This window comes from Suricata suricatta, chromosome 4, assembly GCF_006229205.1.
Source record: "Suricata suricatta isolate VVHF042 chromosome 4, meerkat_22Aug2017_6uvM2_HiC, whole genome shotgun sequence".
In the NCBI taxonomy this organism is placed as follows: domain Eukaryota; kingdom Metazoa; phylum Chordata; class Mammalia; order Carnivora; family Herpestidae; genus Suricata; species Suricata suricatta.
In genome coordinates, this window is record NC_043703.1 from 126709561 (window position 1) to 126735176 (window position 25616).

At 41.5% G+C, this 25616-nt stretch overlaps 2 protein-coding genes, 2 long non-coding RNA genes and 1 other non-coding gene across 11 annotated transcripts in view; 3 read left to right on the forward strand and 2 right to left on the reverse strand.

The window, feature by feature from the left end:
* Positions 1-10558, forward strand: part of PTCD3 (pentatricopeptide repeat domain 3) — a 28466-nt gene extending 17908 nt beyond the window's left edge. Inside the window, exons 13-24 of the mRNA XM_029937736.1 lie at positions 150-294; positions 1270-1320; positions 3003-3092; positions 3572-3600; positions 4858-4964; positions 5676-5754; positions 5845-5935; positions 6807-6892; positions 7408-7556; positions 8895-8936; positions 9331-9489; positions 9765-10558. Coding sequence (XP_029793596.1) covers positions 150-294; positions 1270-1320; positions 3003-3092; positions 3572-3600; positions 4858-4964; positions 5676-5754; positions 5845-5935; positions 6807-6892; positions 7408-7556; positions 8895-8936; positions 9331-9489; positions 9765-9843 — 1107 coding nt within the window. The 3' untranslated portion in view covers positions 9844-10558. The remainder of the gene's footprint in view (positions 1-149; positions 295-1269; positions 1321-3002; positions 3093-3571; positions 3601-4857; positions 4965-5675; positions 5755-5844; positions 5936-6806; positions 6893-7407; positions 7557-8894; positions 8937-9330; positions 9490-9764) is intronic.
* LOC115290989 lies at positions 8413-8549 on the forward strand. Its single transcript, XR_003908351.1, has one exon. It is a non-coding gene; the product is annotated as a small nucleolar RNA SNORD94 (small nucleolar RNA).
* A 989-nt stretch (positions 10559-11547) lies between the features above and the next one.
* On the forward strand, positions 11548-16997 carry LOC115290046. 2 transcript variants are annotated; one of them, XR_003907929.1, is made up of 3 exons: positions 11548-13202; positions 14637-14692; positions 14790-14816. It is a non-coding gene; the product is annotated as an uncharacterized LOC115290046 (long non-coding RNA). The 2 variants fall into 2 exon arrangements; XR_003907930.1 differs by lacking the exons at positions 14637-14692; positions 14790-14816 and adding an exon at positions 16417-16997.
* Positions 12459-14737, reverse strand: LOC115290047. Its single transcript, XR_003907931.1, has 2 exons — positions 14493-14737; positions 12459-13330 (listed from the first exon to the last, which is right to left on the reverse strand). It is a non-coding gene; the product is annotated as an uncharacterized LOC115290047 (long non-coding RNA).
* The window catches only part of IMMT (inner membrane mitochondrial protein), a 36924-nt gene continuing 26715 nt past the window's right edge, over positions 15408-25616 (reverse strand). For all 6 annotated transcript variants that reach the window (XM_029937737.1, XM_029937742.1, XM_029937741.1 and 3 more), the window contains 5 exons: positions 21040-21054; positions 19549-19772; positions 17822-17953; positions 16918-17047; positions 15408-16348 (listed from right to left, as the gene is read on the reverse strand). In XM_029937737.1, the coding sequence (XP_029793597.1) occupies positions 15735-16348; positions 16918-17047; positions 17822-17953; positions 19549-19772; positions 21040-21054 (1115 nt within the window). In that variant the 3' untranslated portion in view covers positions 15408-15734. The remainder of the gene's footprint in view (positions 16349-16917; positions 17048-17821; positions 17954-19548; positions 19773-21039; positions 21055-25616) is intronic.

Genomic DNA, 25616 nt, shown 5'->3' on the forward strand with positions numbered 1-25616 from the left:
ATAATCCTTAAATTAGGGATATATTAATTAACTTTTTTAGATCTAGCCAGAGAGCCAAATTCTTTTTTAGTGTTTAGTATTAGTTTATTGGACAAATCACCTACCCAGGACTACCTAGGACAGACTGACCTAAGCTTTAATTCAACTAGGAGTTGCTGAAAGAAATGGCTGCCCAGAAGGTGAAACCAAATCTACAGACATTTAATACTATTCTGAAATGCCTCCGAAGATTTCGATCATTTGGAAGATTGCCGGCCTTACAGACCTTTCGTGAAATGAAAGCCATTGGAATAGGTGAGTATGTGCCCTCATGTCCCTCACTGGACACCAAGACAGTGCTGACCAGAGAGATCTTAGATTCACACAAGCAAAAATAGATAGTAAATTTCTTTTGCTATGTACATATATGTACATATATACATAATATGTTGAGAATTTCTGTTCCATCAGTTGGCACATTTAATTACATGTAATTACTAATTGTGGGAGCTCTTTTATCGTCACGTTCTTTATAGCAAATTACAATGTTCTTTTAATATTTTAGGTAGTTTTCTATGGATTTCTTTGTTCTGGGGAGAATAGTTCACTTGAGTTAACTAGTTTTAAATCCCATGACATTTGCTAGCATAATTTGGTATCTTTTTTATTTTGAATTTTAATATTTTAATTTGAATATTTGAATATTTTGAACTTGAATATGCTATCATATAGTTTTCAATAACTTTTTAAGTTTGTTTATTTATTTTGAGAGTGGGGGTAGCGGGGAAAGAATCCCAAGCAAGCTTTGTACTCATAGGCTCCATGCTGTCACCGTGGAGCCTGATGCAGGGCTTGATATCACAACCTTGAGATCATGGCCTGAGCTGGAATCAGGAGTCAGACTTTTAACCGACTGAGCCACCTAGGCGACCCTAGTTTTCAGCAACTATTCTAGGTTGTTGGAGATCTGTTCACTTTAGTGTGCTTTAGCATTCTTAAAGAATAGTACAAGTACATTAACTTTAACATTTTAGTTAATACATGTTAAGAGTTTCTAAAAGTGAGTTTCTTCAGTGTTTATGAATCACTTTAATATTAATCAGAATGAGATAGGAAATATCTTTGTTCAGAGGAATAGAAATGCATCTTTTTGTTTGTTTGAAATGCATCATCTTTTACTTAAAAACCAAAATCAGTGTGTCTTTAGTTAAGTGCACCTCAGTAAGCTGTATTTTGGATATTCATTTTGACTTACTTCTTTTTTTCCTTTTATCCACTTGGTAATTTTAGAACCCTCGCTTGCAACATATCACTATATTATTCAGCTATTTTATCAACATGGTATGTATGACATTGTTATATTAACTTACGTAGAAAGTTGACCCAGCTCCTTTATGTGATTTATTGTTGTAGGCCACCTTCACTGCGTATGTTTTAAGAATAGAAACTCACAAATTAACATTATCCTATTGCTTGAGCCAGGTTATTCTTGAAGATAGTAACCTTGTTTGTTATGTAAAACTTGAGCTGGAGGGGAAATGTACTAACGTTGTACATTGTACATTAATGTACTAACAGTGTTGATGTGCAATTAAAAATGGTCAGTTGGTACATTAGTCTGGACTTCTTTTGCCTTTCCAGAGCTCTACTTTCCAGTAAAATAGCCTGTGGCCACATTTGTTTATCTAGTTAAAATGAATACCACATTAGTACTAGGAAGCCTCACGTGACTGCTGGCTTCTGTACTCAGTGATGCAGCAAGAGAACATTCCATTTCTGCAGGTAGTTGTTGGACAGCGCTGCTCCATGTCTCCCAGCCAGGCCAGGAGGGCCTGGAAACCTCACCTGATTAACACCGTCAGGCTGTGACGATTGAGTAAACGGCACAGGGTCTTGTACTGGAAGGCACATAGTAGGCACGCACAGGCTGTGGGTTCTCGTCTGCCCCAACCTCAGAACCTTGGGGTTCAGTCTTTCTCTCCCAAGATGGACTTTATAAAATGACAGCGAAGAACTCAGTTGTGTTTGGTGGGCTAATTTTACAAAATCACAGCACTTGTAGGGAAGATTTTTATCTTTTAGGGTGAGAGGAAGAGGTAACTGACTTTGTTTTGGAAACGGGTAGTTTCTTACAATAATCGTATCTTCTGAAGTTTTACTCAACCTTGTAACACTGTAGTGAAACTAGTGTTTCTGAACCTGCAGCTTGTTGGATGTGTCTCTACCGTCACACATCACTTGGGGTCAGTTGCTAACTAGAGTCTGTTGGAACACCTGGGAACAGGGGAGGGGTGCAGCTTGTCTTACATGTATGTAAACTGGCTGCTTGCAGGAATAATTTTTAGATATTTATTCAAAGGAGAAAGCCTAAAAAATGAAGAAAGGATACATATAAAATTATTATATAACTAACAAAATAGGAATGCTAGCAAATGGAAACATGCTTGAAGAAATTGTAGAAATACACATGTCCTGTCATTAAAACTACATTATCATTTGTGTGGATAAGGTATGGAATAGATTGGATGAATAATGGGGTATGTTTAGGAGTTGTGTAGATGCATTTTCTGACCCATTAGTACCACTCTGTTCATGTGATTTTAAAAGGATTGCCCACGTCCGTTGTTCCTACAAGTTTTTCTTTGCTTTTTTATCTTGATTATACTTAAAAGCAACACAAATGATTACGGGAAAAAACATATTTGTTTTTCTAAGTATGCAGGTTTGGTGAGGTTGTGTCTGTGTCCCATGCCAGTGCAAGTCAAGTTTGAGATAAGACTAAGGAGAAAGGGAACGTCTCTGCTGGGAGCACATAGGCAAAGACCTGTGTCTGTCTCAGATCGGAGAGTTGCACCCTGTTGTGTGCACCTGCTCCTTTAGCAAGCACGTGCCCCCACCGGCTGTGCACTGGGCTGTGTGCTGGGGCGGAGGAAGAAATGTAGTCCCTTGTACCGGGAGCTGTGTGGTTGCTAGTGGTATAGAAAAGGAATCCTAATAAAACCTGTTTGCTTTTTTTTTCATAGAAAACTCTTCAAAAGGATCATCCTTCATAATCTATGATATTATGAATGAAATAAAAGGAAAGAGATTTTCCCCACAGGACCCAGATGACGGTATGCACAGAATTGCTTTTGTGAAACAAAGAGCCTATTTTCCTGTCAGTTATTAGAGACCTTGTGATAAGGACAGAGTTTAATGTGAAGTTTATTTGTTTATTTTGTGGGGAGGGCAGAGAGAGAGTCCCACGTAGTCTCTGCACTGTCAGTGAGGAGCCAGCCCCGTGCAGGGCTCGAACTCAGGAACTGTGAGATCATGACTGAGCCAGTCTGACACTTAACAGCTGAGCCACCCAGGTGTCCCAGAGGACAGGGCTTAATTTAGCTTAGTAATCTTATGGGTGATGATTCTCAGGAAGCCAAAGCCAAAGCATGTGTGGCATGTTGCTGTATGCTTCCTCTCCTCTAGAGGTTTTATTTCTTTAGGTTTAACTTATACCATGACAGTTTGGTTGCTAGGAGTTTTATTAAATAGCGCTGCTCACTTAATATATTTGATCCATTGTAACCAAGACTTTGTGAACTTTGATTTTCAGATATGTTTTTTCAGTCAGCCATGAGAGCTGTAAGTACTGTTAGTTCCTTTTGCTTTCCTTTTATCAGCTTCTTAAATTCATCTGTAACTGGGTGCTGGGGATGACGGGAGGGGGCTTTCCCCTGATGACTTTCACTTCCTAAGTTTTCATTTTATGTCTTTGAATCTATTTTTTTTCCTCTTAAATTCCATACCAATTCACATAGCATCTCTACTCTTTGTTGTATACATTGGTTTTTTTTTTTTATACCTCTGTTCAGATGAGGTTTCAGAATATTTCATATGTTCATATTGATGATTTATTTATTTTTATTTTTTACCATTTATTTTTGAGAGACAGCACATAAGTGGGGGAGGGGCAGAGAGCAAGGAAGACACAGAATCCAAAGCGGGCTCCAGGCACCAAGCTGTCAGCGCAGAGCCCGATGCAAGGCTCAAACTCACGAACGGTGAGATCGATCATGACCTGAGCCGAAGTCCAACGCCCAACCAACTGAGCCACCCAGGCAACCCAACTAATGACTTTTTAAATTGATGATAGTTGTTTTGAATTTTAGTTTCTCGTTTTATAATCAGCGGACATAGATTAACACATCCTATTTCTTAAGGATAATGATTTCCAAAAGTTTAGCATGTGTATCCTTGCAGATTTTTTGCATAGCCAGATATATTTCCATGGTATTCTGTTTGCTGACAGCAACATAGTATTTCGTAGGAGGGAGGGACTGCAGTTTACTTAACTCTTCTCCTGTGAGTGGGTTTTGGAGTTACTTCATGAGATTTTTGCAAATAACAGTGATGCTAGAGTCAGCACTTCATCTGTTTTTATGCACGTGATCAAGTGTTTTCATAGGATTGATTTCTAAAGGTATAATCACTAGATCAAATCATTTTGTGGGGTGCCCAGGTGGCTCTGTCAGTTAAGTGTCTGACTCTTGGTTTTGATTCAGGTCTTAATCTCTTGGTTCATGAGACTGAGCCCCACGTCAGGCTCTGTAGCTCTGAGCCTGCTTGGTATTATCTCTCTGCCTCTTTATTATTCTTATAACGTTATATATGTATATGTCATATAACATAACATTAAATGAACATTAAGAGATGTTTCAGCTTTCACAGAACTGAGGGGTTTGCTTTCATTTTTTCCCCTTCAATCTTAGAAGTCATTTGCTGTCAACCATTAATACATTGAATCAGCATAAATATTTCCATAAGTAACAGCACTTTTTAATGTAACGAGCCACTGTTCGATAAATTTGAGAGTGATGTTTATTGCTTGCAAATTTTCAGTGCTCATTTCTCAGAGATCTAGAACTTGCTTACCAAGTACATGGCCTTTTAAACACCGGAGACAACTGGAAATTCATTGGCCCAGATCACCGGCGTAATTTCTATTAGTAAGTGTGTTGGAAACGGATCCCTTTGCGTCACTGTAGTCTCTTCAGAAAGCACCCAGTGGTCAGTCCCGCAAGTAGGAGGCTGTCGGCCGGCCTCCGAGTCCGCTCTGCAGGCAGCACGCCCCTCACTTCATGGCACCTGGCCGTGGAAGCAGAGGTTGTCAGACCGAGGTATCTGCTGTGGATCTCTTAGGATCATTTTCTTTGTAACACTTCAGATCCACATATCTTTTTACTCTGTGCCTTATTGAATGTTTTTGAGTATCTGGCAGGAAGGGTCCCTAAACATTTCAACACAGCCTGTTGTTTAAAGATACATGAATCTGACTTCAGGTAGATAAAAACAAGAACTTAACGAGGCAGCCTGTTAATGGGTGTGTGATGATTGTCCTCTGTGTGTCCATCTCCTTGCTTCACACCACATGCTTTTAAAGTGAACGTGATACACTGTCCACTATCCGGGAGCTGAGAGCACACTGATGAGGCAGTCGTGCCTGGCCAGTTGTGCATAAGAATGTGTTGATCAGGAAGTCCAGAAAGCATAGTTGGGCACCCGCTGGGTCAGGTGTTGTCCTGCGTAACTAGAAATTATTTGTAATTATAAACTGATTTTAAATTCTGTGTAACATGTTATCACATAACTGTGCTATAATTTAATCTGCTGCTGCTGTTAGGATTTGAGACTAAACATACCTTTTCTTACCATTACAGTTCCAAGTTCTTCAGTTTGCTTTGTCTAATGGAACAAATTGATGTCACCTTGAAGTGGTATAAGGACCTGATACCATCAGTAAGATGATTCATTACTTATTGTAGATGTGTTTGTGGGTCTCTTTGGTGGTTAATACTTCAAAAATATGTTTGTCTTCATCTTCATCAGGTATTCTTTCCCCGTACCCAAACTTTGATTGATCTTCTCCAAGCACTGGATGTGGCCAACCGGCTAGAAGTGATTCCTCAGATTTGGAAAGGTTGGTGTCAGCTTATATGTCCAGGCCCATCTCATTTCATTGTCCTATGTTTCGATTAACAAATGTGTTAGTATTGTTAGGGGTGAAAACTTGATTTTTCACTAAACTGAATATATGTATAGGTTGAGATCTGCTTCATGGTCAGCTGGCTCATGTTGCATTGCACAAGTAAAAATATACAGAAAGTGACTTAAATCAGTTCCTTCGTAACAGGAATGGTAGAGCTGTGCATTTATTGTGTGACATGATAAGGGGAAAGTCATGGCTGATCACATGGCACACCCTAAATTTAAATTTAGGTCCAGAAACCGTCCACAAAGCCCACATTTTGTGTTAACTCCTGTAGCGTGCTGCATCGTCGTAAGTCTGTTGTTAAGCTGCCAGTGAGTTTGTAAGAAGTAGGCATGCTTGTGGGTGTCTGTGTATCCGTTGGCTGCAGAAGATGCTGCGTGTCCTCTTTTAGGGGACTGTGAGTGCGGTCTGTGTTCCTGTCAGGTTCAGCTTTCCGTGTCTGAACACTGAGACTGTAGCCCTGCCCTGTTTCACAAGATGGCTCAAGTGGTTGTTACCTGTTACAAAAGATGCCGGTTCCCAAGTGCTGTGAAACAGTGCCTTGCCATACAGAATGCCAGCCGCTCCGGAGTAGGGCGTGCGCTGTGGCTCACACTTGGCCTGGGGGTACATGACTGCCTTTAATGGCTCCTCCTTCTCTTACCATGAATTATCCTAGTGGTTTCCTGGAGTCCTAGAGGAAATCGTGTCAGCAACCAATTTTTACACACCAAAAACTACAGCAGTGGGCAAGGGTCAGCCAAAGAGTTTTGGTATTACATGACTGTAATCACTTCTTATGTTCATTTTTTCTTTCAAGACAGTAAAGAATGTAGTCAGACTTTTCGCAATGACCTGAAAGAAGAGATTCTGATGCTCATGGCGAGGGATCGGCACCCACCAGAGGTAGGGTTTATCCAACTTCAAGTCAGTCTACAGTAATCAGATGTGTACTAACCAGTGTATTCTCTAATACTGAGGACTCTGTAAAGGGATTTCCTTGGTTTCATCTAGGGAAACCTGGAGAGTTCTGCCCCCTAAACAGATTTAAATTCTATATCTAAACATACCCAACCTTTAGCAGAAGCCCATTTCTAAAGTCATCTCATTCCTCTGGTCCAAAGCAAACAGCATGAAAATAGTTTTTTTCTGCCCTGAGAATAGCTTTTTAAAAAGAATTTCTCTCTGAAAAGAAAACCTGTATTCTACTTGAAAAATGTGGCCAATTTGCAAATGATTCACCCCAGAGCAGGGCAGGATGTGTTACTTTTTCCTCGCTCTGTTACCCATGGACTGTACATGTGATGTGGTCTGGTGCTAAGATGAGTGGCTCAGAAATGGGAGCGCTTCAGTGGGGTCTCCTGAACTTCAGGTCTCATAAAACCAGGGAGACCGTTGTGCTGATTCTTCGAGCCTCTCAGCTTCAGGTGGCGTTTGCTGACTGTGCTGCTGATGTCAAGGCTACTTATGAGAGCCAGGATGCCAGACAGACCGCTCCCGATTGGCCAGCCAACCCTCTGAACTATATCGCTGTCCTCTTTTTAAGGGCAGGGAGAACCCAGGAAGCCTGGTGAGTGCAAAACCAAAAGTGTAAGTTAGAAGCATTTATACTTGGGTCTCAAGAACATTTGCCCTGGTCTGAAGTTTTTCTAATTCCTGTGATGTGTAATCGGATGACAAATGCGTTTTTCTCTGGGAATTGCAAATACCAACGGAAAGGGGAATTTTTCAGGAAGACCAGTTTAGTATATACAGTGTATTTGAAAGAGGACATGGTTTAACGGACTAATTCTCACTTTCTGACCTTTCTGTTTTCTGTATCCATGGGCAAGCAAGTCCCTCATCTGGTCACTTAGAGTGATCAAAGAATATTTTTGAAAATGTTTTAGGCAATTGATTTATCCAAGTGTTTCACTTGGGCGTACCGTCCCTGCCTCCCTGTTTAAAATGTAGGCTCTGCACTTCGACTTCAGGAAACTGGCATTCAGAAACATGGCCTTGACCAGAACCCTCTTTGGTCTGTGTCACTACATTACCAGTTCTGTGTGTTCATCTGTACTTCATTCACAGACTCATTTTTAGTATTTGTGGATGGAGACTTTACATGCATTTCTTTTTCCAAAAGCAGAGAAGTCAACCAAAGAATACTTTGTAGGAGTTGTCATAGTTGGGTGGTGTTGCTACATACTGTTCTGGACAGAAATGTGATTCTGATAGTAAGCGGAGTAACTATGTGTGGCTTTTTGAACACAAGATTGTTGGCCCAAAGTGTGGCTGTTCACTATGGGAAAAGCTGGTGAAGGAAGGCTTTGCTGCCTACGTCAGGTTTGGGAATGCGACTCACACACAAGGCCTGTTACACTGCTAGTGACTGAAACATTTGGTGCTCAAATTTGGTAACTGAGCTTGACACACTTGGTATGGATCAGGCTGTGATGATTGGCGCAGGGGTACGGACCTCAGCTGAGTCATGGGAGCTGAATGTATGTGTTTCTCCTTTGTCCTGCACGTGGCAGGATGCTGGTGAGCACTTACAGGAGACTGATGCCTCAATCTGAGCCTGCTCTTCACAACATAATTCTAGGACACTGATCTCATTCTGGATTGTAAGAGAGGAAAGAGATCATTCTCTTGCATCCCTCTCTTCCAGCTGCCCACGGGATACATTCCTCCCCTGGGTGGACTCCAGCAGTCCTCTAGCAGCGGATAGACCCCAGTGATTCCGAACAGTGGCAACAAGTCAGATTTGCCTGGGAAACTTGAAATGTAAAGACAGGGCTGGGGGCCCACGGAGCTCACAGACATGCATCTTCAGGGGCTAGCATTGGGAGGAGAACAGCAGTGGTCACCTGATTGCCTCGTGTTCTGTTTGCGTTCATAATCTTTTTTCCTGTCTCCTCTTGCATAGGAAAATGTTGGAGCTTTTCAGGAAGCATAATAAGATCCCTGGGTAAGTTGAAGTTAACAGGCCTACCTGGATACATCCTGGGATTAGCTGCAGGGTCTTAACTCTTATTACCATGGGGTAATTGGAATTTCTTCACCTACTTCAACATTTTGACAGGCAAGCAAATGCACAGTTGCTCCCACCATCTAGGGTGTCCTGAAACAAGCAGTGTTTTTCATCTGTGCTCAGTGACTGTACCACTCAGTGATGGCATATTGAGCCAGTGATCTGTATGTCTTTGGCCCTTTAAAGTTAGGCTTCACGTAACTTTACCTCTGGAGCCTCCGTTGAGGATTTCATGACTCAACTTTATAAAATGATAGACTTTGCATATAAATCTTTGAGGGGGTGGAGGGGTTTCATTGGGGAATGTTGGCATTTTGCTCTTCTTTTACAGAAATGAGTTGCTACATGAGTTTATGGACAGCGCAAAAGCATCCAACAACCCTGCCCAGGCCATTGAGATCGTGAAGCTGGCCAGTGCCTTCAGCTTGCCTGTTTGTGAAGGCCTCGCCCAGCGAGTGATGGCTGACTTTGCAATCAGCCAGGAACAAAAGTAAGTCCTGCACAAGCACCATAAAGGAAAGTGATGAAAACAGACCTTTTGTCCATCTATCCTTTCACTGTTCACAGTTTTCTGCCTCCTGAACTTTCTTCTTTGCAAAGTCAGTATGTGTTAAATTTAGCTGCTATTTCATTTGTCCTGGACAGAGGCCTATGGATTTGGCTCTTGGAACCTTTTCCCTTGTCCTTATAGTTGAACGCAGCTGTATAGTCCCTCTCCCCCAAGACTGAATTGCATTGTAACCCTCCTATTTATTTCTCTTACAGAGAAGCCCTTGGAGACCTAACTTCACTGACTAGTGACAGCAGTAGTGACAGCGACAGTGACATCGGTGAAGGCAAATGAAAGTGGGCGAATCTGCAGCTGTGGCCTAGCATAGCAGAACTGACCGTATTATGAAGAAAGTAAGAGTAAGATTTGGTGAACTCTAACAATTGATAAAACATGGATGGCCTGATTTGAATTCCTAATTTGATACTCACTACACCACCCTTCAAGGTTTACTACCATTTAAACAGAGCATCATACCATTTTCATTTCTTTGGACACACTGTGAGGACACAGTTCCGGACTTCAGCATAAGCTTTGCGTCCCTGCAGTGTTTGCCGGCCACCTTTACCCTGCTGTCCAGTGCAGTTTGCCTTCCCCTGTGGTGGACTTGGCCTCCGTTGGCTGATGCTGTGATGCCGGTGCCTCCTCAGTCTTACAGGACATCTCTAAAGGTGGTTTGCCTATGTATCACCATTGATACTGGGTCAGTATCGCAATTTCATGGACATAAAGGGGTGCAAAATCCTGCATCTTCGAAATGATTAAACAAAGGCAAGGGGTGCACAAATGGGAAAATGAAGGCTGTAAATAAACACTAGGAGTGTGTTTGCACTCATTTCCATAACTTAGATGGCTTTTGTTTCCCCCCAGCCATGGGACTTGACCAAGAGTGCTTCATCTCCCTTTCTCTCTTTGTGGGCCGGCACCTTTAGTTGGGCTCTATTCAGAGTCCTCTAAAGTGAGGGCTTGTGATGAAAAAGGACTGAAATGAAAGGTCTTCTTGATGTGACTATATTACTGGTGATCATGCTGGTTAAGAACCTTTTCTTCAAGCGTTTCTCTTCCCACCGGGACTGTGAAACAGTATCAGAAGCGAACCAGGACCCTGCATGGTCTGTAGGAGCATCCTTACCTTCTTACCAGGGATGCCTCCACGGGCTACTTTGCTCATAACTGGTCCCACATTTACTGAGGGGCCCCATGAGTCCCCCACAGATGAACAACCTTATCCTTAACCCTGCCAGGGTTGGCACTGATGGGCTATGATATTGTGTATAGGTCTGTTCCCATCTCCGTTCTGCATCTTCTTTAGCCTGGACCCAATCCTGCATCCTCAGAAACCTATGCTTTGTTTTAGGTTTTCTCCTAGAATGTCAGTTTAAGACATCTAATTGAGGGACAAAGGAGGCAGGAAAATGACACGAATTAGCTACTTAAGCATTCATGTGCATTGTCCCATTAGACCTTTGACTAGCAAGACAAATGAACAAAGGGACATGTAAGGTAGATTAGCCTTTGATCTTGGTTTACAACTTCTAGGGAGAACTTGGCTTCCTAGAAGCTTCTATTAACTCCGCTCCTTCCCATCTCACCTACAAATGACTGGCCTTGTGCTTGGCCAGATACTCACGCATCGCAGTCCTTATAAATGTGGTATGTCTCCCCTTGCCAGGCCCCAGCTGCATCCTCAGCACAGTATTTGGCAGCTCAGAGTTGGTGGGAACAGCCCCATCTGGACTGATGTCATCTGAATTTGTAATGGATTTCAGTGTACTTCAGTGGTTTTAATTGCGTCAAACTTTCAGAAAACTAGGCCTATAGTATTGGTCTCCATTCTCTCATTTTTATTTTTTAATTTTTTTAATGTTTATTTTTGAGAGCAGGAACAGGGAAGGGGCTGAAAAAGATGGAGACACAGAATCTGAAGCAGGCTCCAGGCTGAGCTGTCAGCACAGAGCCCCACGTGGGACTCAAACTCATGAGCTGTGAGATATGCCTTGAACCGGAGTCAAATGCTTAACCGACTGAGCCACCCAGGTGCCCCTCCATTCTCTCATTTTTAAATGTTTATTCATGGACTAGTGAAATATTAGCCTCTAACAGTAAAAGATGTTCTGTTTCTCTGTGCCAAAATCCATAATGTAGCCATTTTTGTTTTTGGTCCTGGCTTTCCTTACCAATTTACAGTCTGTTCTTCCTCACAATTATCTCTAAACTTTAATACAACTCCTTCCTAGAAGGGATTTAGTAAAATGAGTGGAGTCTTGGTCATGTACAACTCATTTTTAAGACCATTCTTATAGGTCTTAACATTTCCCTGATGTTTACATTTCATATAGGAAAAAACTACAACCTAAAACTCAGTCCAACATTTTAAATGAATTGAGAAGTGTGAGGAATAAGATTTGAGTTACAAATCTATCCAGTTAAGACCAGAAGCAAGTATTTTAAAGCTCTGGAGCATTAGCGGCATATAAAGCAACCAAGTTAATCAGAAAACAGTCTTTTGGAAATTGGTAATTGAGGACAAGTTAACTATTTTTGAGTAACCTACCAAAAAGGAACAGGAGAAACCACGTCATAACAAATTGTGGGACCAGGACCCAGGGAATGGCAGGGGTCAACAGAGGAGGCTGCTATCTCTGAATAAACTCGTCCCGTTTGCCTCGGATCACCAGTGTGTGCACATTAGAAACAAGCAGATTTGGGGTTCGAAACCTCTGAAGGCTAGCAGTAAAACGTACTGTCTTATGTTGGTCTTAAAACTGTAGGGTTTGAAGTCAGATTTTGTGGGTGAGGATTAGAATGCTGAAATGGATTAGAAAATCAAAGTATACCACATGCAGTAGAGTTGTGATAAATTTTACAGTGCATTAGATAACTTGCACATAGATACACATGTGGACGTGTTCCTGGTCATAATGTAATTTATTTTCCTGTTGGTAATAAAGTTTAAAAACATTGAAGTAGGCTATTTCTGAGATAGTAAGAGCAAGCACTGTCAGGGAGATGGTCAGGGCAAAGTGGCAATTTGCCAGAGGAGAGTTTTTGATTCAGGTAAGAGACTGTGCTAATAGAATGACGAATGACCAAAATGTGAGGTGCACAGGGTCTGGGCAGTGAAGGAATATCCAGCCAGGCCCAGGAAGGAGCCTAACCTATAAAAACACTGCCCCTCTGATTCACACAGAAACAAGCTTAGACAATTCTGGACTATTGGAAATCAAACCAAACGACAATTTACAGAGCTCAGCAGGATTTCAACCTCTTGGAAACCAAGAGGAATCAAGGTCATGATAGAATTTACTCTCCGAGAACCTAAACTTTGCCACCAGTGACAGTGGAATTTGTTCCTACAACAATGGCACTACTCTGCTGGCTCTTTCCTCAATCCCTCCAGAACTCCTTCCTCTTCTAAAGATCCAGGGCAGTGTTCATACAGCTAGCTCCAACTTACAAGCCAGTGAAACCACATCACCTACCCATGCGCGAAAGGGTAGGGTGGCCAGGTAACCCTCTTTTAACCCTTAACCCTCTTTCTCTCCATCCCCCATCCTTAGGCTCTCCTGTTGCACCAGGGGAGCCAAAATCAGGAAAGCTGAGCTTTGGTTTGGGGAAATGGTGACCACTGGACCTGAAGAGTGATTTGCCTGGTAATGAATCCTTTTATTTCCCATTTATGTATAACTCAGATTATCTGTTCTTCACTGATTTCAAGCAAATTACTTTAAAACTGGTGGGACAACTCATTTGGGACTTGGAGATTGCTTTTATCCAGAACCTGTAAAGAGAGAGAAGAGGATTTAAATTAATGCTAAGGAATAGAAAGACCACGTGTCTTTAAAAAAATGGTCTAAAGTTGTATTTTAATTCGTGACATTAGTTTGAAACTTCAGTTTTAAAGCAAAGACCAGATTTAATGTATCTGGAGATGAGAGGAGAGTTTAAAATGCTGAGGGATGCTATCTTATCACACACAAAAGGGAGGCAATAAGGTAACCGAATCTAAGGCTAAAACAGATTGAGATAATGAAAGCAAGACAAATGATGATTTGCTTCACATGACCAAGTCCACAGTGGCCGAGCTGTAACTTACAGTTTAAATGAAACACGCTGAAGGGAGCTGCCCTACCTGCCCGTGGCTCTGTCCACCTTCCCCCAGTCTTGTCCCTTTGGAGTCTACCTCCTTGAACTGAGAACCCAAGTAAAGGCCCTTTTCACTCGAAGGGTCGCCGAGTCTTACTAGGCATGAGGAGAGAAAATCCAGGCCTGGCCAAGAGTCCCCTCCCAACATCCTATTTCCCAATATGCAGTGGAGGGAAGGAGGTTGCTAATGGAACTACTAAAATTTGAAAGCCAGTGGTCTTATTTTCAATTACAGAGCTAAAATAAACCATTCAGTATTACTTCCTAGGAGCTCAGATACGCCCATCTGATGATGAGAGTTGTTTCTGGGCTCCTAGAGATACTTAGATTTCCTTATGGTAATATTTTACCTACTGTATAAATTACAAACACCTTTACTATGACAGGTCTGCTTTGCAAGTTAATGTATTTTGCAATTTCATGCCATTCCTTATAAAGGGAGAAGAAAAGCTGAATTTAGAACAGCCTCATTATCTGGTAAGAATAGCTCACTCTAACTGCAGAAACTAAGGACACTACACAAAGCAGGTGTTATGTCAGAGAAACTACATGTTTTGTTGATTTAAGAATCTACTTAGGAGGAACATAATATTAGCACTATCAACTGAGGCCAAAATGGGACAAAGATCTCCAAACCAAAGGGCAAGCGCCATGCAAACCTAATGTAATAATCCAAATTCAGGGGCTTCCTCTCCTCCATGATTTGTAATTCTCTCTGAACACATAAACCCCAACAAAAAAATGTTTTGATAGGATTTTCAAGGAATAAGAAAACTGTAGGAATTTGTTAGGTTTACCCAATGTTTCTGTTGGGTTGTTTACCCAATATGGCAGTTGTCTTCACCTTCAGAGATGTGAACTAAGAAAGTTCTCCAGAGGGTTTTGTGGCAATCCAGTTGAAATATACCACAAAATTATTCAATCCCTTTTAAAAATTCCAGGCTCACCGCCCCCACTTCAATGAAGACAGCCAGTCCAAGTACCAGAAAGGAGCAAGGTCAGTTACCAGTGTTTCAGCACTGAGAGCTGTGACCTGTTTTGAGGGCTGTTGAAATTAAAAAAAAATTTTTTAATGTTTTATTTATTTTTGGTAGAGCATGAGGCGGGTGGGGGGAAGAGAGAAGGAGACACAGAACTGGAAGCAGGCTCCAGGCTCTGAGCAAGCTGTCAGCACAGAGCCCGACATGGGGCTCGAACCCACCAGCGTGAGATCTGACCTGAGCCAAAGTCGGATGCTTAACCGACTGAGCCACCCAGGCGCCCCAAGGGCTGCTGAAATTGATTTGTGAGTAGAAAAGAAACCAACATTTTTTAAAAATAGGAAACATATCCGAAAACAGTACATCACAAGTAGAAAGGGGCCAGCAGTGGTTTGAAAAGTGTCTCATGTACACACACCGGTGTATATATGCTGAGTCCCAAGAGAAAAGACAACTTGTAGCACTTTTGAAGGTTTCAGATACATACTATTTCTGGTGCCTTTCTAATCTCTAGAATGCTGTATCTCCCACTGTAAATATATTGGCATTTTGGCTTATATAGCACTCTGGAGTTTGACCGGTAGCAATTAGTTTACCAGAACCTTCAAAGCCAAAAACAGACCTTGCACTTTTGGAAACTGAGTGCCCAGGACTTCCTACTTATGTTGCCACTTCCAAAATTTTCTGCACATAACCACAAACTAGAAATGATGCTTCTTGAAAAGAGAGAAACCAGTTTTCATCTTTCTGTTTTATTCAGTTTGCTCCAAGGGCAAAAATCGATAGTAATAGGGATCACAAACATTATTTTGAATGGCTCACAAGCCTGATCAGTAAAACCTGAAAAAACAGAATATGTTACACAAGTTGCAAAGAAATTACTCCTGGAGTTCACTGACATGATAGCAAGTGGAAATAATATAAATGCAACAGGTGTTAACATTTAGAACAGTACTTGTAACCTGCTTCCTAGACAATTCTGGGACCCTGTTGCAGACCCTTCATATAGTGCTCATTCCCATCCACACAAGATATGACTTTAGAAATTCCTCCCAGGCCTTACTCTTGCTGCATTTGAGTGGTTCCTATTCCTACGGCGCTGGCGTATGCTGTCAGGATCTCCACTATCTGTTTAGTTTCTAGGGTCATTCGGGCCTCCTTCAGCCAGTCCTGTGCCACTCGTCTGGACTCCCCTTTCAGCTGATTGACAAACTTTGCTGCCAGCTCCAGATCACCATGCTCAATGCAGTAGGAGGCGTAGGACAGTAACTTAAATGTGTTTACGTCCTCGGGGCAGAGCTCCGCTGGTGGCTTCAGTTGCTGCGGCGGGAACAGGAGCAAGGACTGCAAGTAGGAGAGGAAGTACTGGTACAAGCTATTTCTGGTTTCATCAATCATTGCCACCCTTCGGGCCAGTTTTTGAACAGCATAGAAACGGACTCTAAGGGTCTCTTCGCTGTACACCCCCCGGGTCAGGGACTCTGGAGGGATAGCCGCAGTTAAAGCTTGGGCAAATTCACTGTCAGAGCAGTGGGCTCGGATGGCCTCCACCGCACTACCCAGCGGGACGGTGGGCAGGTCTGCGGACGCCGTCTTCATGCTGTACTTCAGCGCCTCCACCGACAGCCACAGTTGGTGGGCCTTTCTGGCCGCCTCCTCAGCAACTGCATGACCTACAGAGAAAAAAAGGCAAAGAACATTTTTCTCTCCATCTGACTACGTGTCCTTCTCATACCTGTAGATAACTGATGCACGCTGTGCCTGTACCCTCAACAGGCTAAATCCACACATGTGAACAATAGAGCAGAGAGAGGCTCTTCCAACCCCACAGACCACTTCTGGCATGTTCCTTCCTAGGAAGATGGCCTCTTCATGAGGCAACATGGTAAACCTAAGGTAAGCCATGAAGAAAACTGGAAGGATGTGTGTGCACAAGGACAACGGAGGCTCATTTCCTTCTTACTATGACATCTAGAAAAACACGGTGTCTGATTCAAGAATTTTAGAATGTTTGAGGAAAAAACACTTAAATTAGGCTAAGATTTAATTTTTAGATTTCTCAATTTCCTTTCACAAATGCTCTATGTTCCAAACTTAACAAATCTGGGCTTTCTCAGAAATGAATAAAAGTTAATAGAATGACTTGGCAGCATCCTTTAATGTCCTAATGTTGATGCATGTATCCCACTGTCTTAACAAAGAAGCTGGACTGAATGAAATTATAGGGGGCCCATGTGCTCACTCTGAACAGCCTGTTCGATTCCTCTCAGTCTGGCATAGGCAGTGTTTATATCCAGAGTAAAGTTGTCAATTTGTTCTTGACTTAGACGGCGAAACTGTAATTCCTGTTCAGCAAGTTTCTCAGACAGGTCCTGAAATAAAGCAAATAGTTTACAGAAGAAAGTGATGCTACTTCAGTGCATGTCCATCATTGGGACACTAAATGTCTACCAGCAACTGCGTGCTACCTCCATAAGCAAAGAAGGCCTTTACAATCTCAAAACATGTCATAAAACTCCTGTATTATGTGCAAGGTTTCAAAAATTCCCTAAAACTAGTTCACGTATATAATTTCCTGCAAATTGACAGAAGTTAGGTATCACAGGAAGCAGACCAGAAGAAAGCAATTAAAAATAGAAAATACCAACTTTAGAAAGTAAAGTAACTGCACTGCCCCCCAGTGCAATAGATTTGCTGTGATTTCCAAACTTAGCCTGTCAGTGAAGTTTCTAAAAAAAAAATCTGAGCACTGTCACATAACCCACAGGACACTGGGGAGATCAAGCAGGAGCTATATGTATCAAGTATTCTCTGCATTTTTGAAACTCACTATACCAACCCTCCCTAAAGCTTGAAGGCTCCAAATGACTAGGACACAGACACACACACACACACACACACACACACACACACACACACACACACACACACACACACACACACACACACACACACACAATCAGTAACATGTTGGTACATTTAAAAGGAACAATATTGCAAAATACATATGCCCCACTGCATCAAGGCTGGGTACTGTTAGCATTCTTTCCCCATTCTTCCATATCCTCAGAGGGAAGGACACAGGACACGAAGAGAAGAGGGAAAGGGGGTTGAAGGGCAACTGATGCTCCGGAGCAGGTCCTCACCTGTTCAAACTCATATTTGAGTTCCTGTTCTTGTACCCTAAGTACGTCACGTAAGTGGTCAGTGTGGGCCGCAGCCTGTCGGCGAAGCTGGGTTCTCATTTCATTCTCCATGGCATCTCTGACTTCCTCTACCTGTGAAACCATAGGAACGATTAATTCCATTTCTCCACATTTACTTTTAGAAGATAAAGAGTAGTAGCAATGATGATAGCAGCTTCCATGCCCTCAACCTCTACAATGTGCCAAGCATGCAGCTTTGTCCCTGACTTCTAACTCTTATTAATCGATCAGAGCTGAACATTGGAAGGGGACTCACGGTCACTCAGCTATGGCAAAAATCAGATTCTAAATGGGTCTCTCTGGCCCCAAAATCTGTTTCTCCCATCTGTTAAGGCTGCCTCTTATTCAGGGCAAACACCGTCATTTCCTGAATCACACAGTCCTTTGAGAATTAACAAATCCTAACTCAGAAAAAAAATACAAAAACTAGGGATCAAACTCTGCTTCACCACACTAATTGGGGAATTTTATCTTCTCAAGTGTCCACTTCTTAATCTATGAATAATAATGCCTACAGTGAAGAACTGTTAAGAAAGTTACTAAATATCTGGCACTTACTCTACACAATTTCTCCTTAACAAAGAACTCTGCTCTGAAATTGCTTAATTTAGATTCACAAGACAGCCCAGCTCAAAACAAAAATACAAAAAGCCTAACAATTGGCCATATTATAAATTATTTAATACGGAGTACCTGGAATTCATCATCTACTTTTTCTTTGAAACAACATTAAATCCATTCAGTCAGTACAAAAATATTTACAAAGTGCCAACACGTGCCAGGCCGTGCCTACTATATCCTTGGATGCCACAGTGCTCAGGCACACAAACTTTGTTCCCATGCAATGTAGATTTTAATGATGTGATCAGAGCGTAAACAAAATGGACGCCTCAGACTGTGAGATTTTCTTTTTAAATAAGGTAGTATGAGAGACAGTAATTCAGAGATTCTACATTGAAGAAACAGAAGCCTTGCTGACATCCAAGCTTAGAACTAAGTGATACCATTTAAATTTCTAAGTCACAGGACTAGGTAAGAGAACTTGGAGATAGTTTAGATGGATAAAAGGTTTCAGAACCAAGGCCAGCAAATCCCAGTATTTGGGAAGCTGAGCAAAGAAGGGTTAGGTTAAGGAGTGGCCAACAAGGTGGGAGAAAGGCCAGGAGCATGTGGTGTCCTCACAGGCTAGGGAGGAACTTCAAAGCTGCTCAACTGTGCAGCTGAGGACATGAACGGAGGATGGGTCCTCGGGTTCCCAGATCCACCCACAGACACCCATCTAACATAAGATGTACCCAGACAGAAAACTCAAGGAGCTATTGCACCCATTCTTAACCAAAACACTGGCAGGGAAAAAAAAAAAACATTCAGAATCCAACAGAGATTCTTTCAGCAATGCTTTAAGGGACAGGCTTCACAGGGCAAAAGGTAAGTAGATGATCCTGGATACCAAGGGCTCGTTACTTTCTTACACTTCTGCCTCTGCTTACCATAAAGGAATCCTGCTTCAGTAATCCTTCCCTAGAAGTTCAGACTAGAACAAGGGCCACAGCTCCAATCAAGAAGTGAGCTGGCATGACTTACATCTAATATTTTAAGGTCGGTGACCTGGTATTCTTTCTAGAAGCAAATAAGTAGATTCACTTTAAATTTCTCACTTTCTCTACCTTTCTGTCCTGTTCAGCCTGTATCTCACTTCTGTGATGTTCTAACGCTTTTGCCACTGCAGAGTCGAATGCCCGCTTTTCTTCCAGCTTTTGTTTTTCCAAGGCTAATGCAATATGCTGCTTCTCTGTGGCCTTCTGTTCTGCTAGCTCTCTGTTCAGTTGGTCAATGCGGCGATGCGCATGAGCAATCAGGGAGTTCAGATCATCGGTAGACAACTTGTCGGCTAAATGGAAAACGACATGAAAATGTTGATTTCACCAAAATTATACATCCACAAGGTTAACTTGTTTCAACTGATAACAATTTAACAGCTGTAAAGAAAACCAAAGGGTAGCTAACATCTGAAGACTGATTTAGATTCTCCATTGCCATCAGAAATTTGTAGCTTGTGTCCACCAAGGAAGGCATCTTTAATCCCAAGCAGAGTAATTTACGTGGGTCTTCCTGTGTATCATCAGTTCTTTTTCAGGAGCCCAAATTAGTACTGAACTAACTATAAATAGGCTTTATAATTCTCTAGAATTTTGTCTCTATAAAGACAGTTTACATATGCAATCAGTTCTATCTTTTCATTCACGAATAACTGATTAGTCATAACAGACATCCTAATCTTTCTACTAAAATTCAAATTCTGACTCTTCCCTAGTACGAGTTTTTCTACCTCTTCCTAAACAAGATGGAATTACCTAGGACAGTGATCTGCAATCATAGTTACCCACTAGAATCACTTCTAGAGCTTTTTTCAAAGTACACATGCCCAAAGATGCTCATTTAGGCTTAAGCATGTGTTTTATTTTCAAATCTTACCTTCCAAAAGTACTGATATATTACTATAGATTTAGAGTTACAACTTTAATAGCCAAATACAGAATGTGGGAAATACATGATATGATAAATGACTCCACTCTAATAAAAGAACGGAGAGGCAATAAAAGTGAGGGTTCAGAGATTTATTGACTAAATTCAACATATACAGCTCCTTCAGACACAGATTCAATAAAACAAATACAAAAACTAATTCTACAAAATGAGGATATTTGAACACTAAATATCTGACATTAAGGAATTGGTTTAGGTATGATAGTGAGTGGTACAATGATTTTTTTTTAAACATAAATTATTTACAACAGAAAAGGATGTATTTAGGATCTGCTTCAACATAAGCTGGAGAAATAAATGACAAAAACTAGCCATGTGTTGATAATTACTGAAGGTGGGTGATGGATCTAAAGGAGTTTGTTTTAGCTTTCCTCCTTTTTAATGTTTGAAATTTTACCAAACGAAACTTACAACACATACACACACACAGGTTTCCAATTACTTGGTGAAACATTTTTGCTCCTGGGAGCATGTGGATGCCAAATCAGATTTATCACATGCAACGTAATTCTAGGTTTTAAATTTAGATGCTTTAGTATAAGAATCATAAACAAAAACTTAAGTATTTTAAGAGTCAAAAGACTTTAAACATAAAATACATAATTACTCACCTAGGTCAGAAACACCTACAGAGGAAAAGAAGAACAGTTTGAAAAAAATAATGTGCATGTTTCAGTTATTAATCATTAAGTAGCAAGATCCAAAAAGAAACAACTAGAAACTAGCAGTACAAAAAGCATATTTTATTTTTACTCTATTTTATTTATAAGAAAGATTTCCATCAAACCTACTGTAAAACATTAATGTGTAGGGATGGGCATCTTATTTATTTATTTATTTATTTATTTAGAGAGAAAGAGGGCATGAATGGGGGAAGGGCAGAGAGAGAAGGAAGGAGAGCGAATCCTAAGCATAGTGTGGAGTCCAGTATGGGGCTTGAGCTCCCAAACTGTGAGATCATGACCTGAGCTAAATCAAGAGTCGGACACTTGACTGAGCCACCCAGGCACCCCCAAAAAGCATATTTCACTATTAGAAAGCAAAACAATAGAGTTTCTTTCCCAAAAAATGTATATAGAACAATATAAACTAATGTAAATTCTGACATTTTAGAAAATAGGAGTCATTCATATTAAAAGTAACTTTGGTTTCCAGGGTCATCTCTAGTTTTGCTAGAGCAATCTAGAACTTAAGTTTCTACTCAGAGACTACAATTCTTGTTTATCCACCTCATTTACACTAGTTAATGGAATATTTCACTAAGTCCCAGGCCAGACTCTGTTCTAAGTACCAGGCCCCTCCTTACATTTCAAATACTTAAGAAATTAATTTCTTCTTTGAAAGTTTAAAAACTGAATTCACATTAAATATGCATTTAGCATGTGCAAATAAACTAAGAACTATGACTGACTGATCTGATGGAAAGAAGAAGAAAATAACATTCTAAATAATTTGGATGATGCTCTCCACCAGAATCACAGGCCCCACCTTAAGGACACATGACAGGAAAGGGGAGCTGCAGCCCATCTCCTGCTTCTCAGCATGAGCTTCTTACATCATGGGTATGACCCCTGGATTCAGAAAGTTCAAAAACAGGTATTTTTCATCCAAAATGCTGCTAAAAGTCAACTACTTAGTCTGGTATTAAACCAAAACCAAACAATCTGTCCCAATGCTGCAGGAGGAAAAACTGGCAAGGATGGAAAAAGATGTCAGTCTCGACAAGGCACATGAATACACCAATCCATACTAGTCCACAGCAATGAAGGAAATGTCCCTGCAATCTACAACCTGCACTTAATTTTCCCATCCTGACGACACCCACCTGCACTCCTCCAGAAGGCGCCTCGTCCCTCCCCCACAGTGGTATCCACTAACTGAATATGGTGGTTATTGTTCATTTTGTCTTACTTCACGGATGTATGCATCCCAGAACAGTGGGGTCGTTTTGTTTTACATGTTCTTAAGCTTCATGTAACTCTCTACGTATTCTTCTGCAACTTTGTTTCTTAACATTTATGTGTGAGAGAGTGAGTTTGGGTTCATTCATTTACACTGCCACACGGAAGGCACATGTAGCAGTTTCTGATTTTTCTGCTCTTAGAAACAGGGCTCCTATGACAATTTTTATGAGCCTCCTTGAGCACCCATGTGTTTTCTGAGCACATAACCTAAGAGTTGACAGTTGGACAGGAAGTATATATACATTCTGAATTTCACTAGATACTGTAAGTTATGGTTCAACAAACCAAATGCTAAATGATTACTTCTAAGTTTCTTCCAATTCTTCACCCTCAGTGTCCCTGGCACACATACCAGGCCACCCCTACCACTCTGCCCTTAAGATAACTCCAGCAGTTTGTAACTAGCTTCCCTGCCCTTAACGTCCCTTCCTACACCCTCGATCTCATACGAATTTTCTTCATTACAATCAGATCGTTTCTCTTCTCAAAAGACTAAAAGGGGGTCCAATACTACCAATACAAATCAATCAGGCAGAGAACAGGGAAGTTAAAGGTAAGAATGAAATCTTGGCTCTATTCCCAATCTTGGGCAAATTACTTTAACCTGTGTCTTCATTTCCCCATCTATGAAAATGGGACTAACACAACTTTACCTCATAGTGGTGTTACACGTTTTACTTTTTACTTTTAGAGAGAGAGCGCACGCGAGAGCCAGGAGATGGGCAGGAGGAGAGAGAATCTCAAGCAGGCTCCATGCTCAGCCGAACACAGGGCTTGATCCCACAACACTGGGATCTTGACCTGAGCCAAAATCAACAGTTGGATCCAACTGAGCCACCCAGGCACCCCAGGGCTGGTATGAGTTTTAAACACATGTGAAGCATTTTGAACATAGTGCTACATATGAAATAATGCTCAATAGTGCTAGTTATTTTATGTTTGACACTGACAGCTCCAGAGAAGAAAAAAAATTAAACAAATGAGTATCGCCAGGACATTTATAACTTAGTGAAATAACACAAATTAAGAGCAAAATAAGTGATAACATTAGCCATTACTAAGGAGCCTGGTATAAGTCTTAAATGAGTCCATTATTTAGGATATTTATTAACAGCTGGGATAATCATGAAATAATGAACTACCTCCAGGACTACAAAATAATCAGTTACACTATGAGGAAAACTGGCTGTGAGAAGAGGTGGAAGGGAAATTTCACCAGATTCCATTTGTACTTTTCAAATTTTGTATCCTATGAATGTATACTCTATTTTTAAGATCAGCAGGAGATTGAGACTGAGGGCGCACACATGGTGGGAGGCTGCACTGCAGGGGACTTTCACTTTTTACAGGATACTTTCTCTTTAATGCCAAGTTCCTCAACTTTTGTACTACTGACATTCTGGCCCAAATAACTGTTGTGAGGGGCTATTCTCCCGCAATGCAGGATGACCCGCAGCATCTCTGCTCTCTACCTACTGGATGTGACAAAAAAAAAACATCTCCAGACACTGCCATACATCCTGTGGCAGACAAAGGTGCCCAGGCTGAGAATGCTTTATTGTTTTCATGTCTTATAATGGGAATTTTCTAAATCAGCATAAGAATTTTTAACAATATCTCCAGAGGTTATCATGGAAACACTAGTAGGCTTTAACCTATTGGGAAGTGCGGACAAGTACTGTAAATGAGAGCACGCACTCACAACTAACTCCACAGGCAGAGCCTGGCCCGCCTTCCCACCGGATTTCATCTGCTGCAGCCCGCCTAGGCTCCCCGACTACCCACCAGTGTCCCAGTTTTGGCCAAGCAGCTCACACCTCATGGACAGAAATACACAACAAACACCAAAACCAATGAATAAGAATTCCAACAGGAGAACTGGGGCACCTGGCTGGCTCAGTCCATGGAATGTATGAATCTTCATCTTGGAATTGTGAGTCTGAGCTCTCCAAAATATGGAAAGTACTTAAAAATAAAATCTTACCAAAAGATAAACTAAGGTGATATGGGAGAGTGACTTCTGGAGAAGATAGTCAGGAAAGGTCTCTGGGGTGGGGAGAACTCTTCTAGCTGTCACCTCAATGAAGCTCAGCCCTTGGGAAACTCTGAGGAAGGAAAGGGTACAGATGTGGCCTAACCACGCCTGATCAAGGACAGACTGCCCACATGCCCTTTTCGCTGGCTGCTAATCAGATTAAACAACCATGTGCAAACAAGATTCGCTGTTCCCAGACCAAACTGTGTGTGTCTCTCCATTTTGTCCACTTATAAATCCTTTATTTTCTCTGACAAGAGGCCAAATCTCCCTCTTAAATGTATCAACTGCATTCAAAACACTAAATGTCCGAGTTATCTACTGACAGCTTTGACTCTACTTCTTGCCATTACATCTCCCTGGCTGGCCGGTTTGCAGATAAAACTCCCACACTGGTCTTGATTACCTTAGCTCCACAAACCAGCTGGTGCAGACTGGTCACCTTCAGCCCCGAGGGGCCCAGAACACCAGTTCAGTTCCTTTCGGGGATGTTCAGCTTCTAACAGGTGCTAGCATTTAAAGAGTATTTTGATTTTGCTGAGACTGGTAAATTCTGTGATTAGCAGTACTCTTAGCTCAGGGAAACCTGTCCTCTGCAGTGACACAGTGTAACTGCTCAAACATCCCAGTTCCCTGCAGTCTGAGCTATCTGCAAGGTGACAGTCATACAGATGATGGATGTCCTTTTCCCCATGTGAGTTTTCAACCATAATGTTGTCACACAGCAGTCATAAGGTGTGCCTTACATTACTAATCTTTAAAAAGTCCCAAAAGCTTTGAGTAATTTTACATATATATATAATATTCTAACAGATTTAAGGTTATAATGTCACTCTCACTCACCTGGATCCTAAACTTTTTTTTTTTTCTGAGTAGCAGAATCATGGATTATGGAATTAAACACTGGCTGGAACTTGTGTCCACCATGACTAAAGCCATGGGAGTACTGTCACCTACCATGGCTGTGACGGAAATACAATGTGGAAAGCACGACACTGTACACCACATGAGATATGTATACCAGAGACGTGTGGATTAGATGAATGGGGCTGAAGCAAGTTTAGTTAATCAGCTGTTAAAAAACAGAAACAGTGAGGTCCATGAATGGCTCAGTCGGCTGAACATCCCCAACACTTGGTTTTGGCTTACGTCATGATCTCACAATTTGTGAGTCCGAGCCCTGCACCAG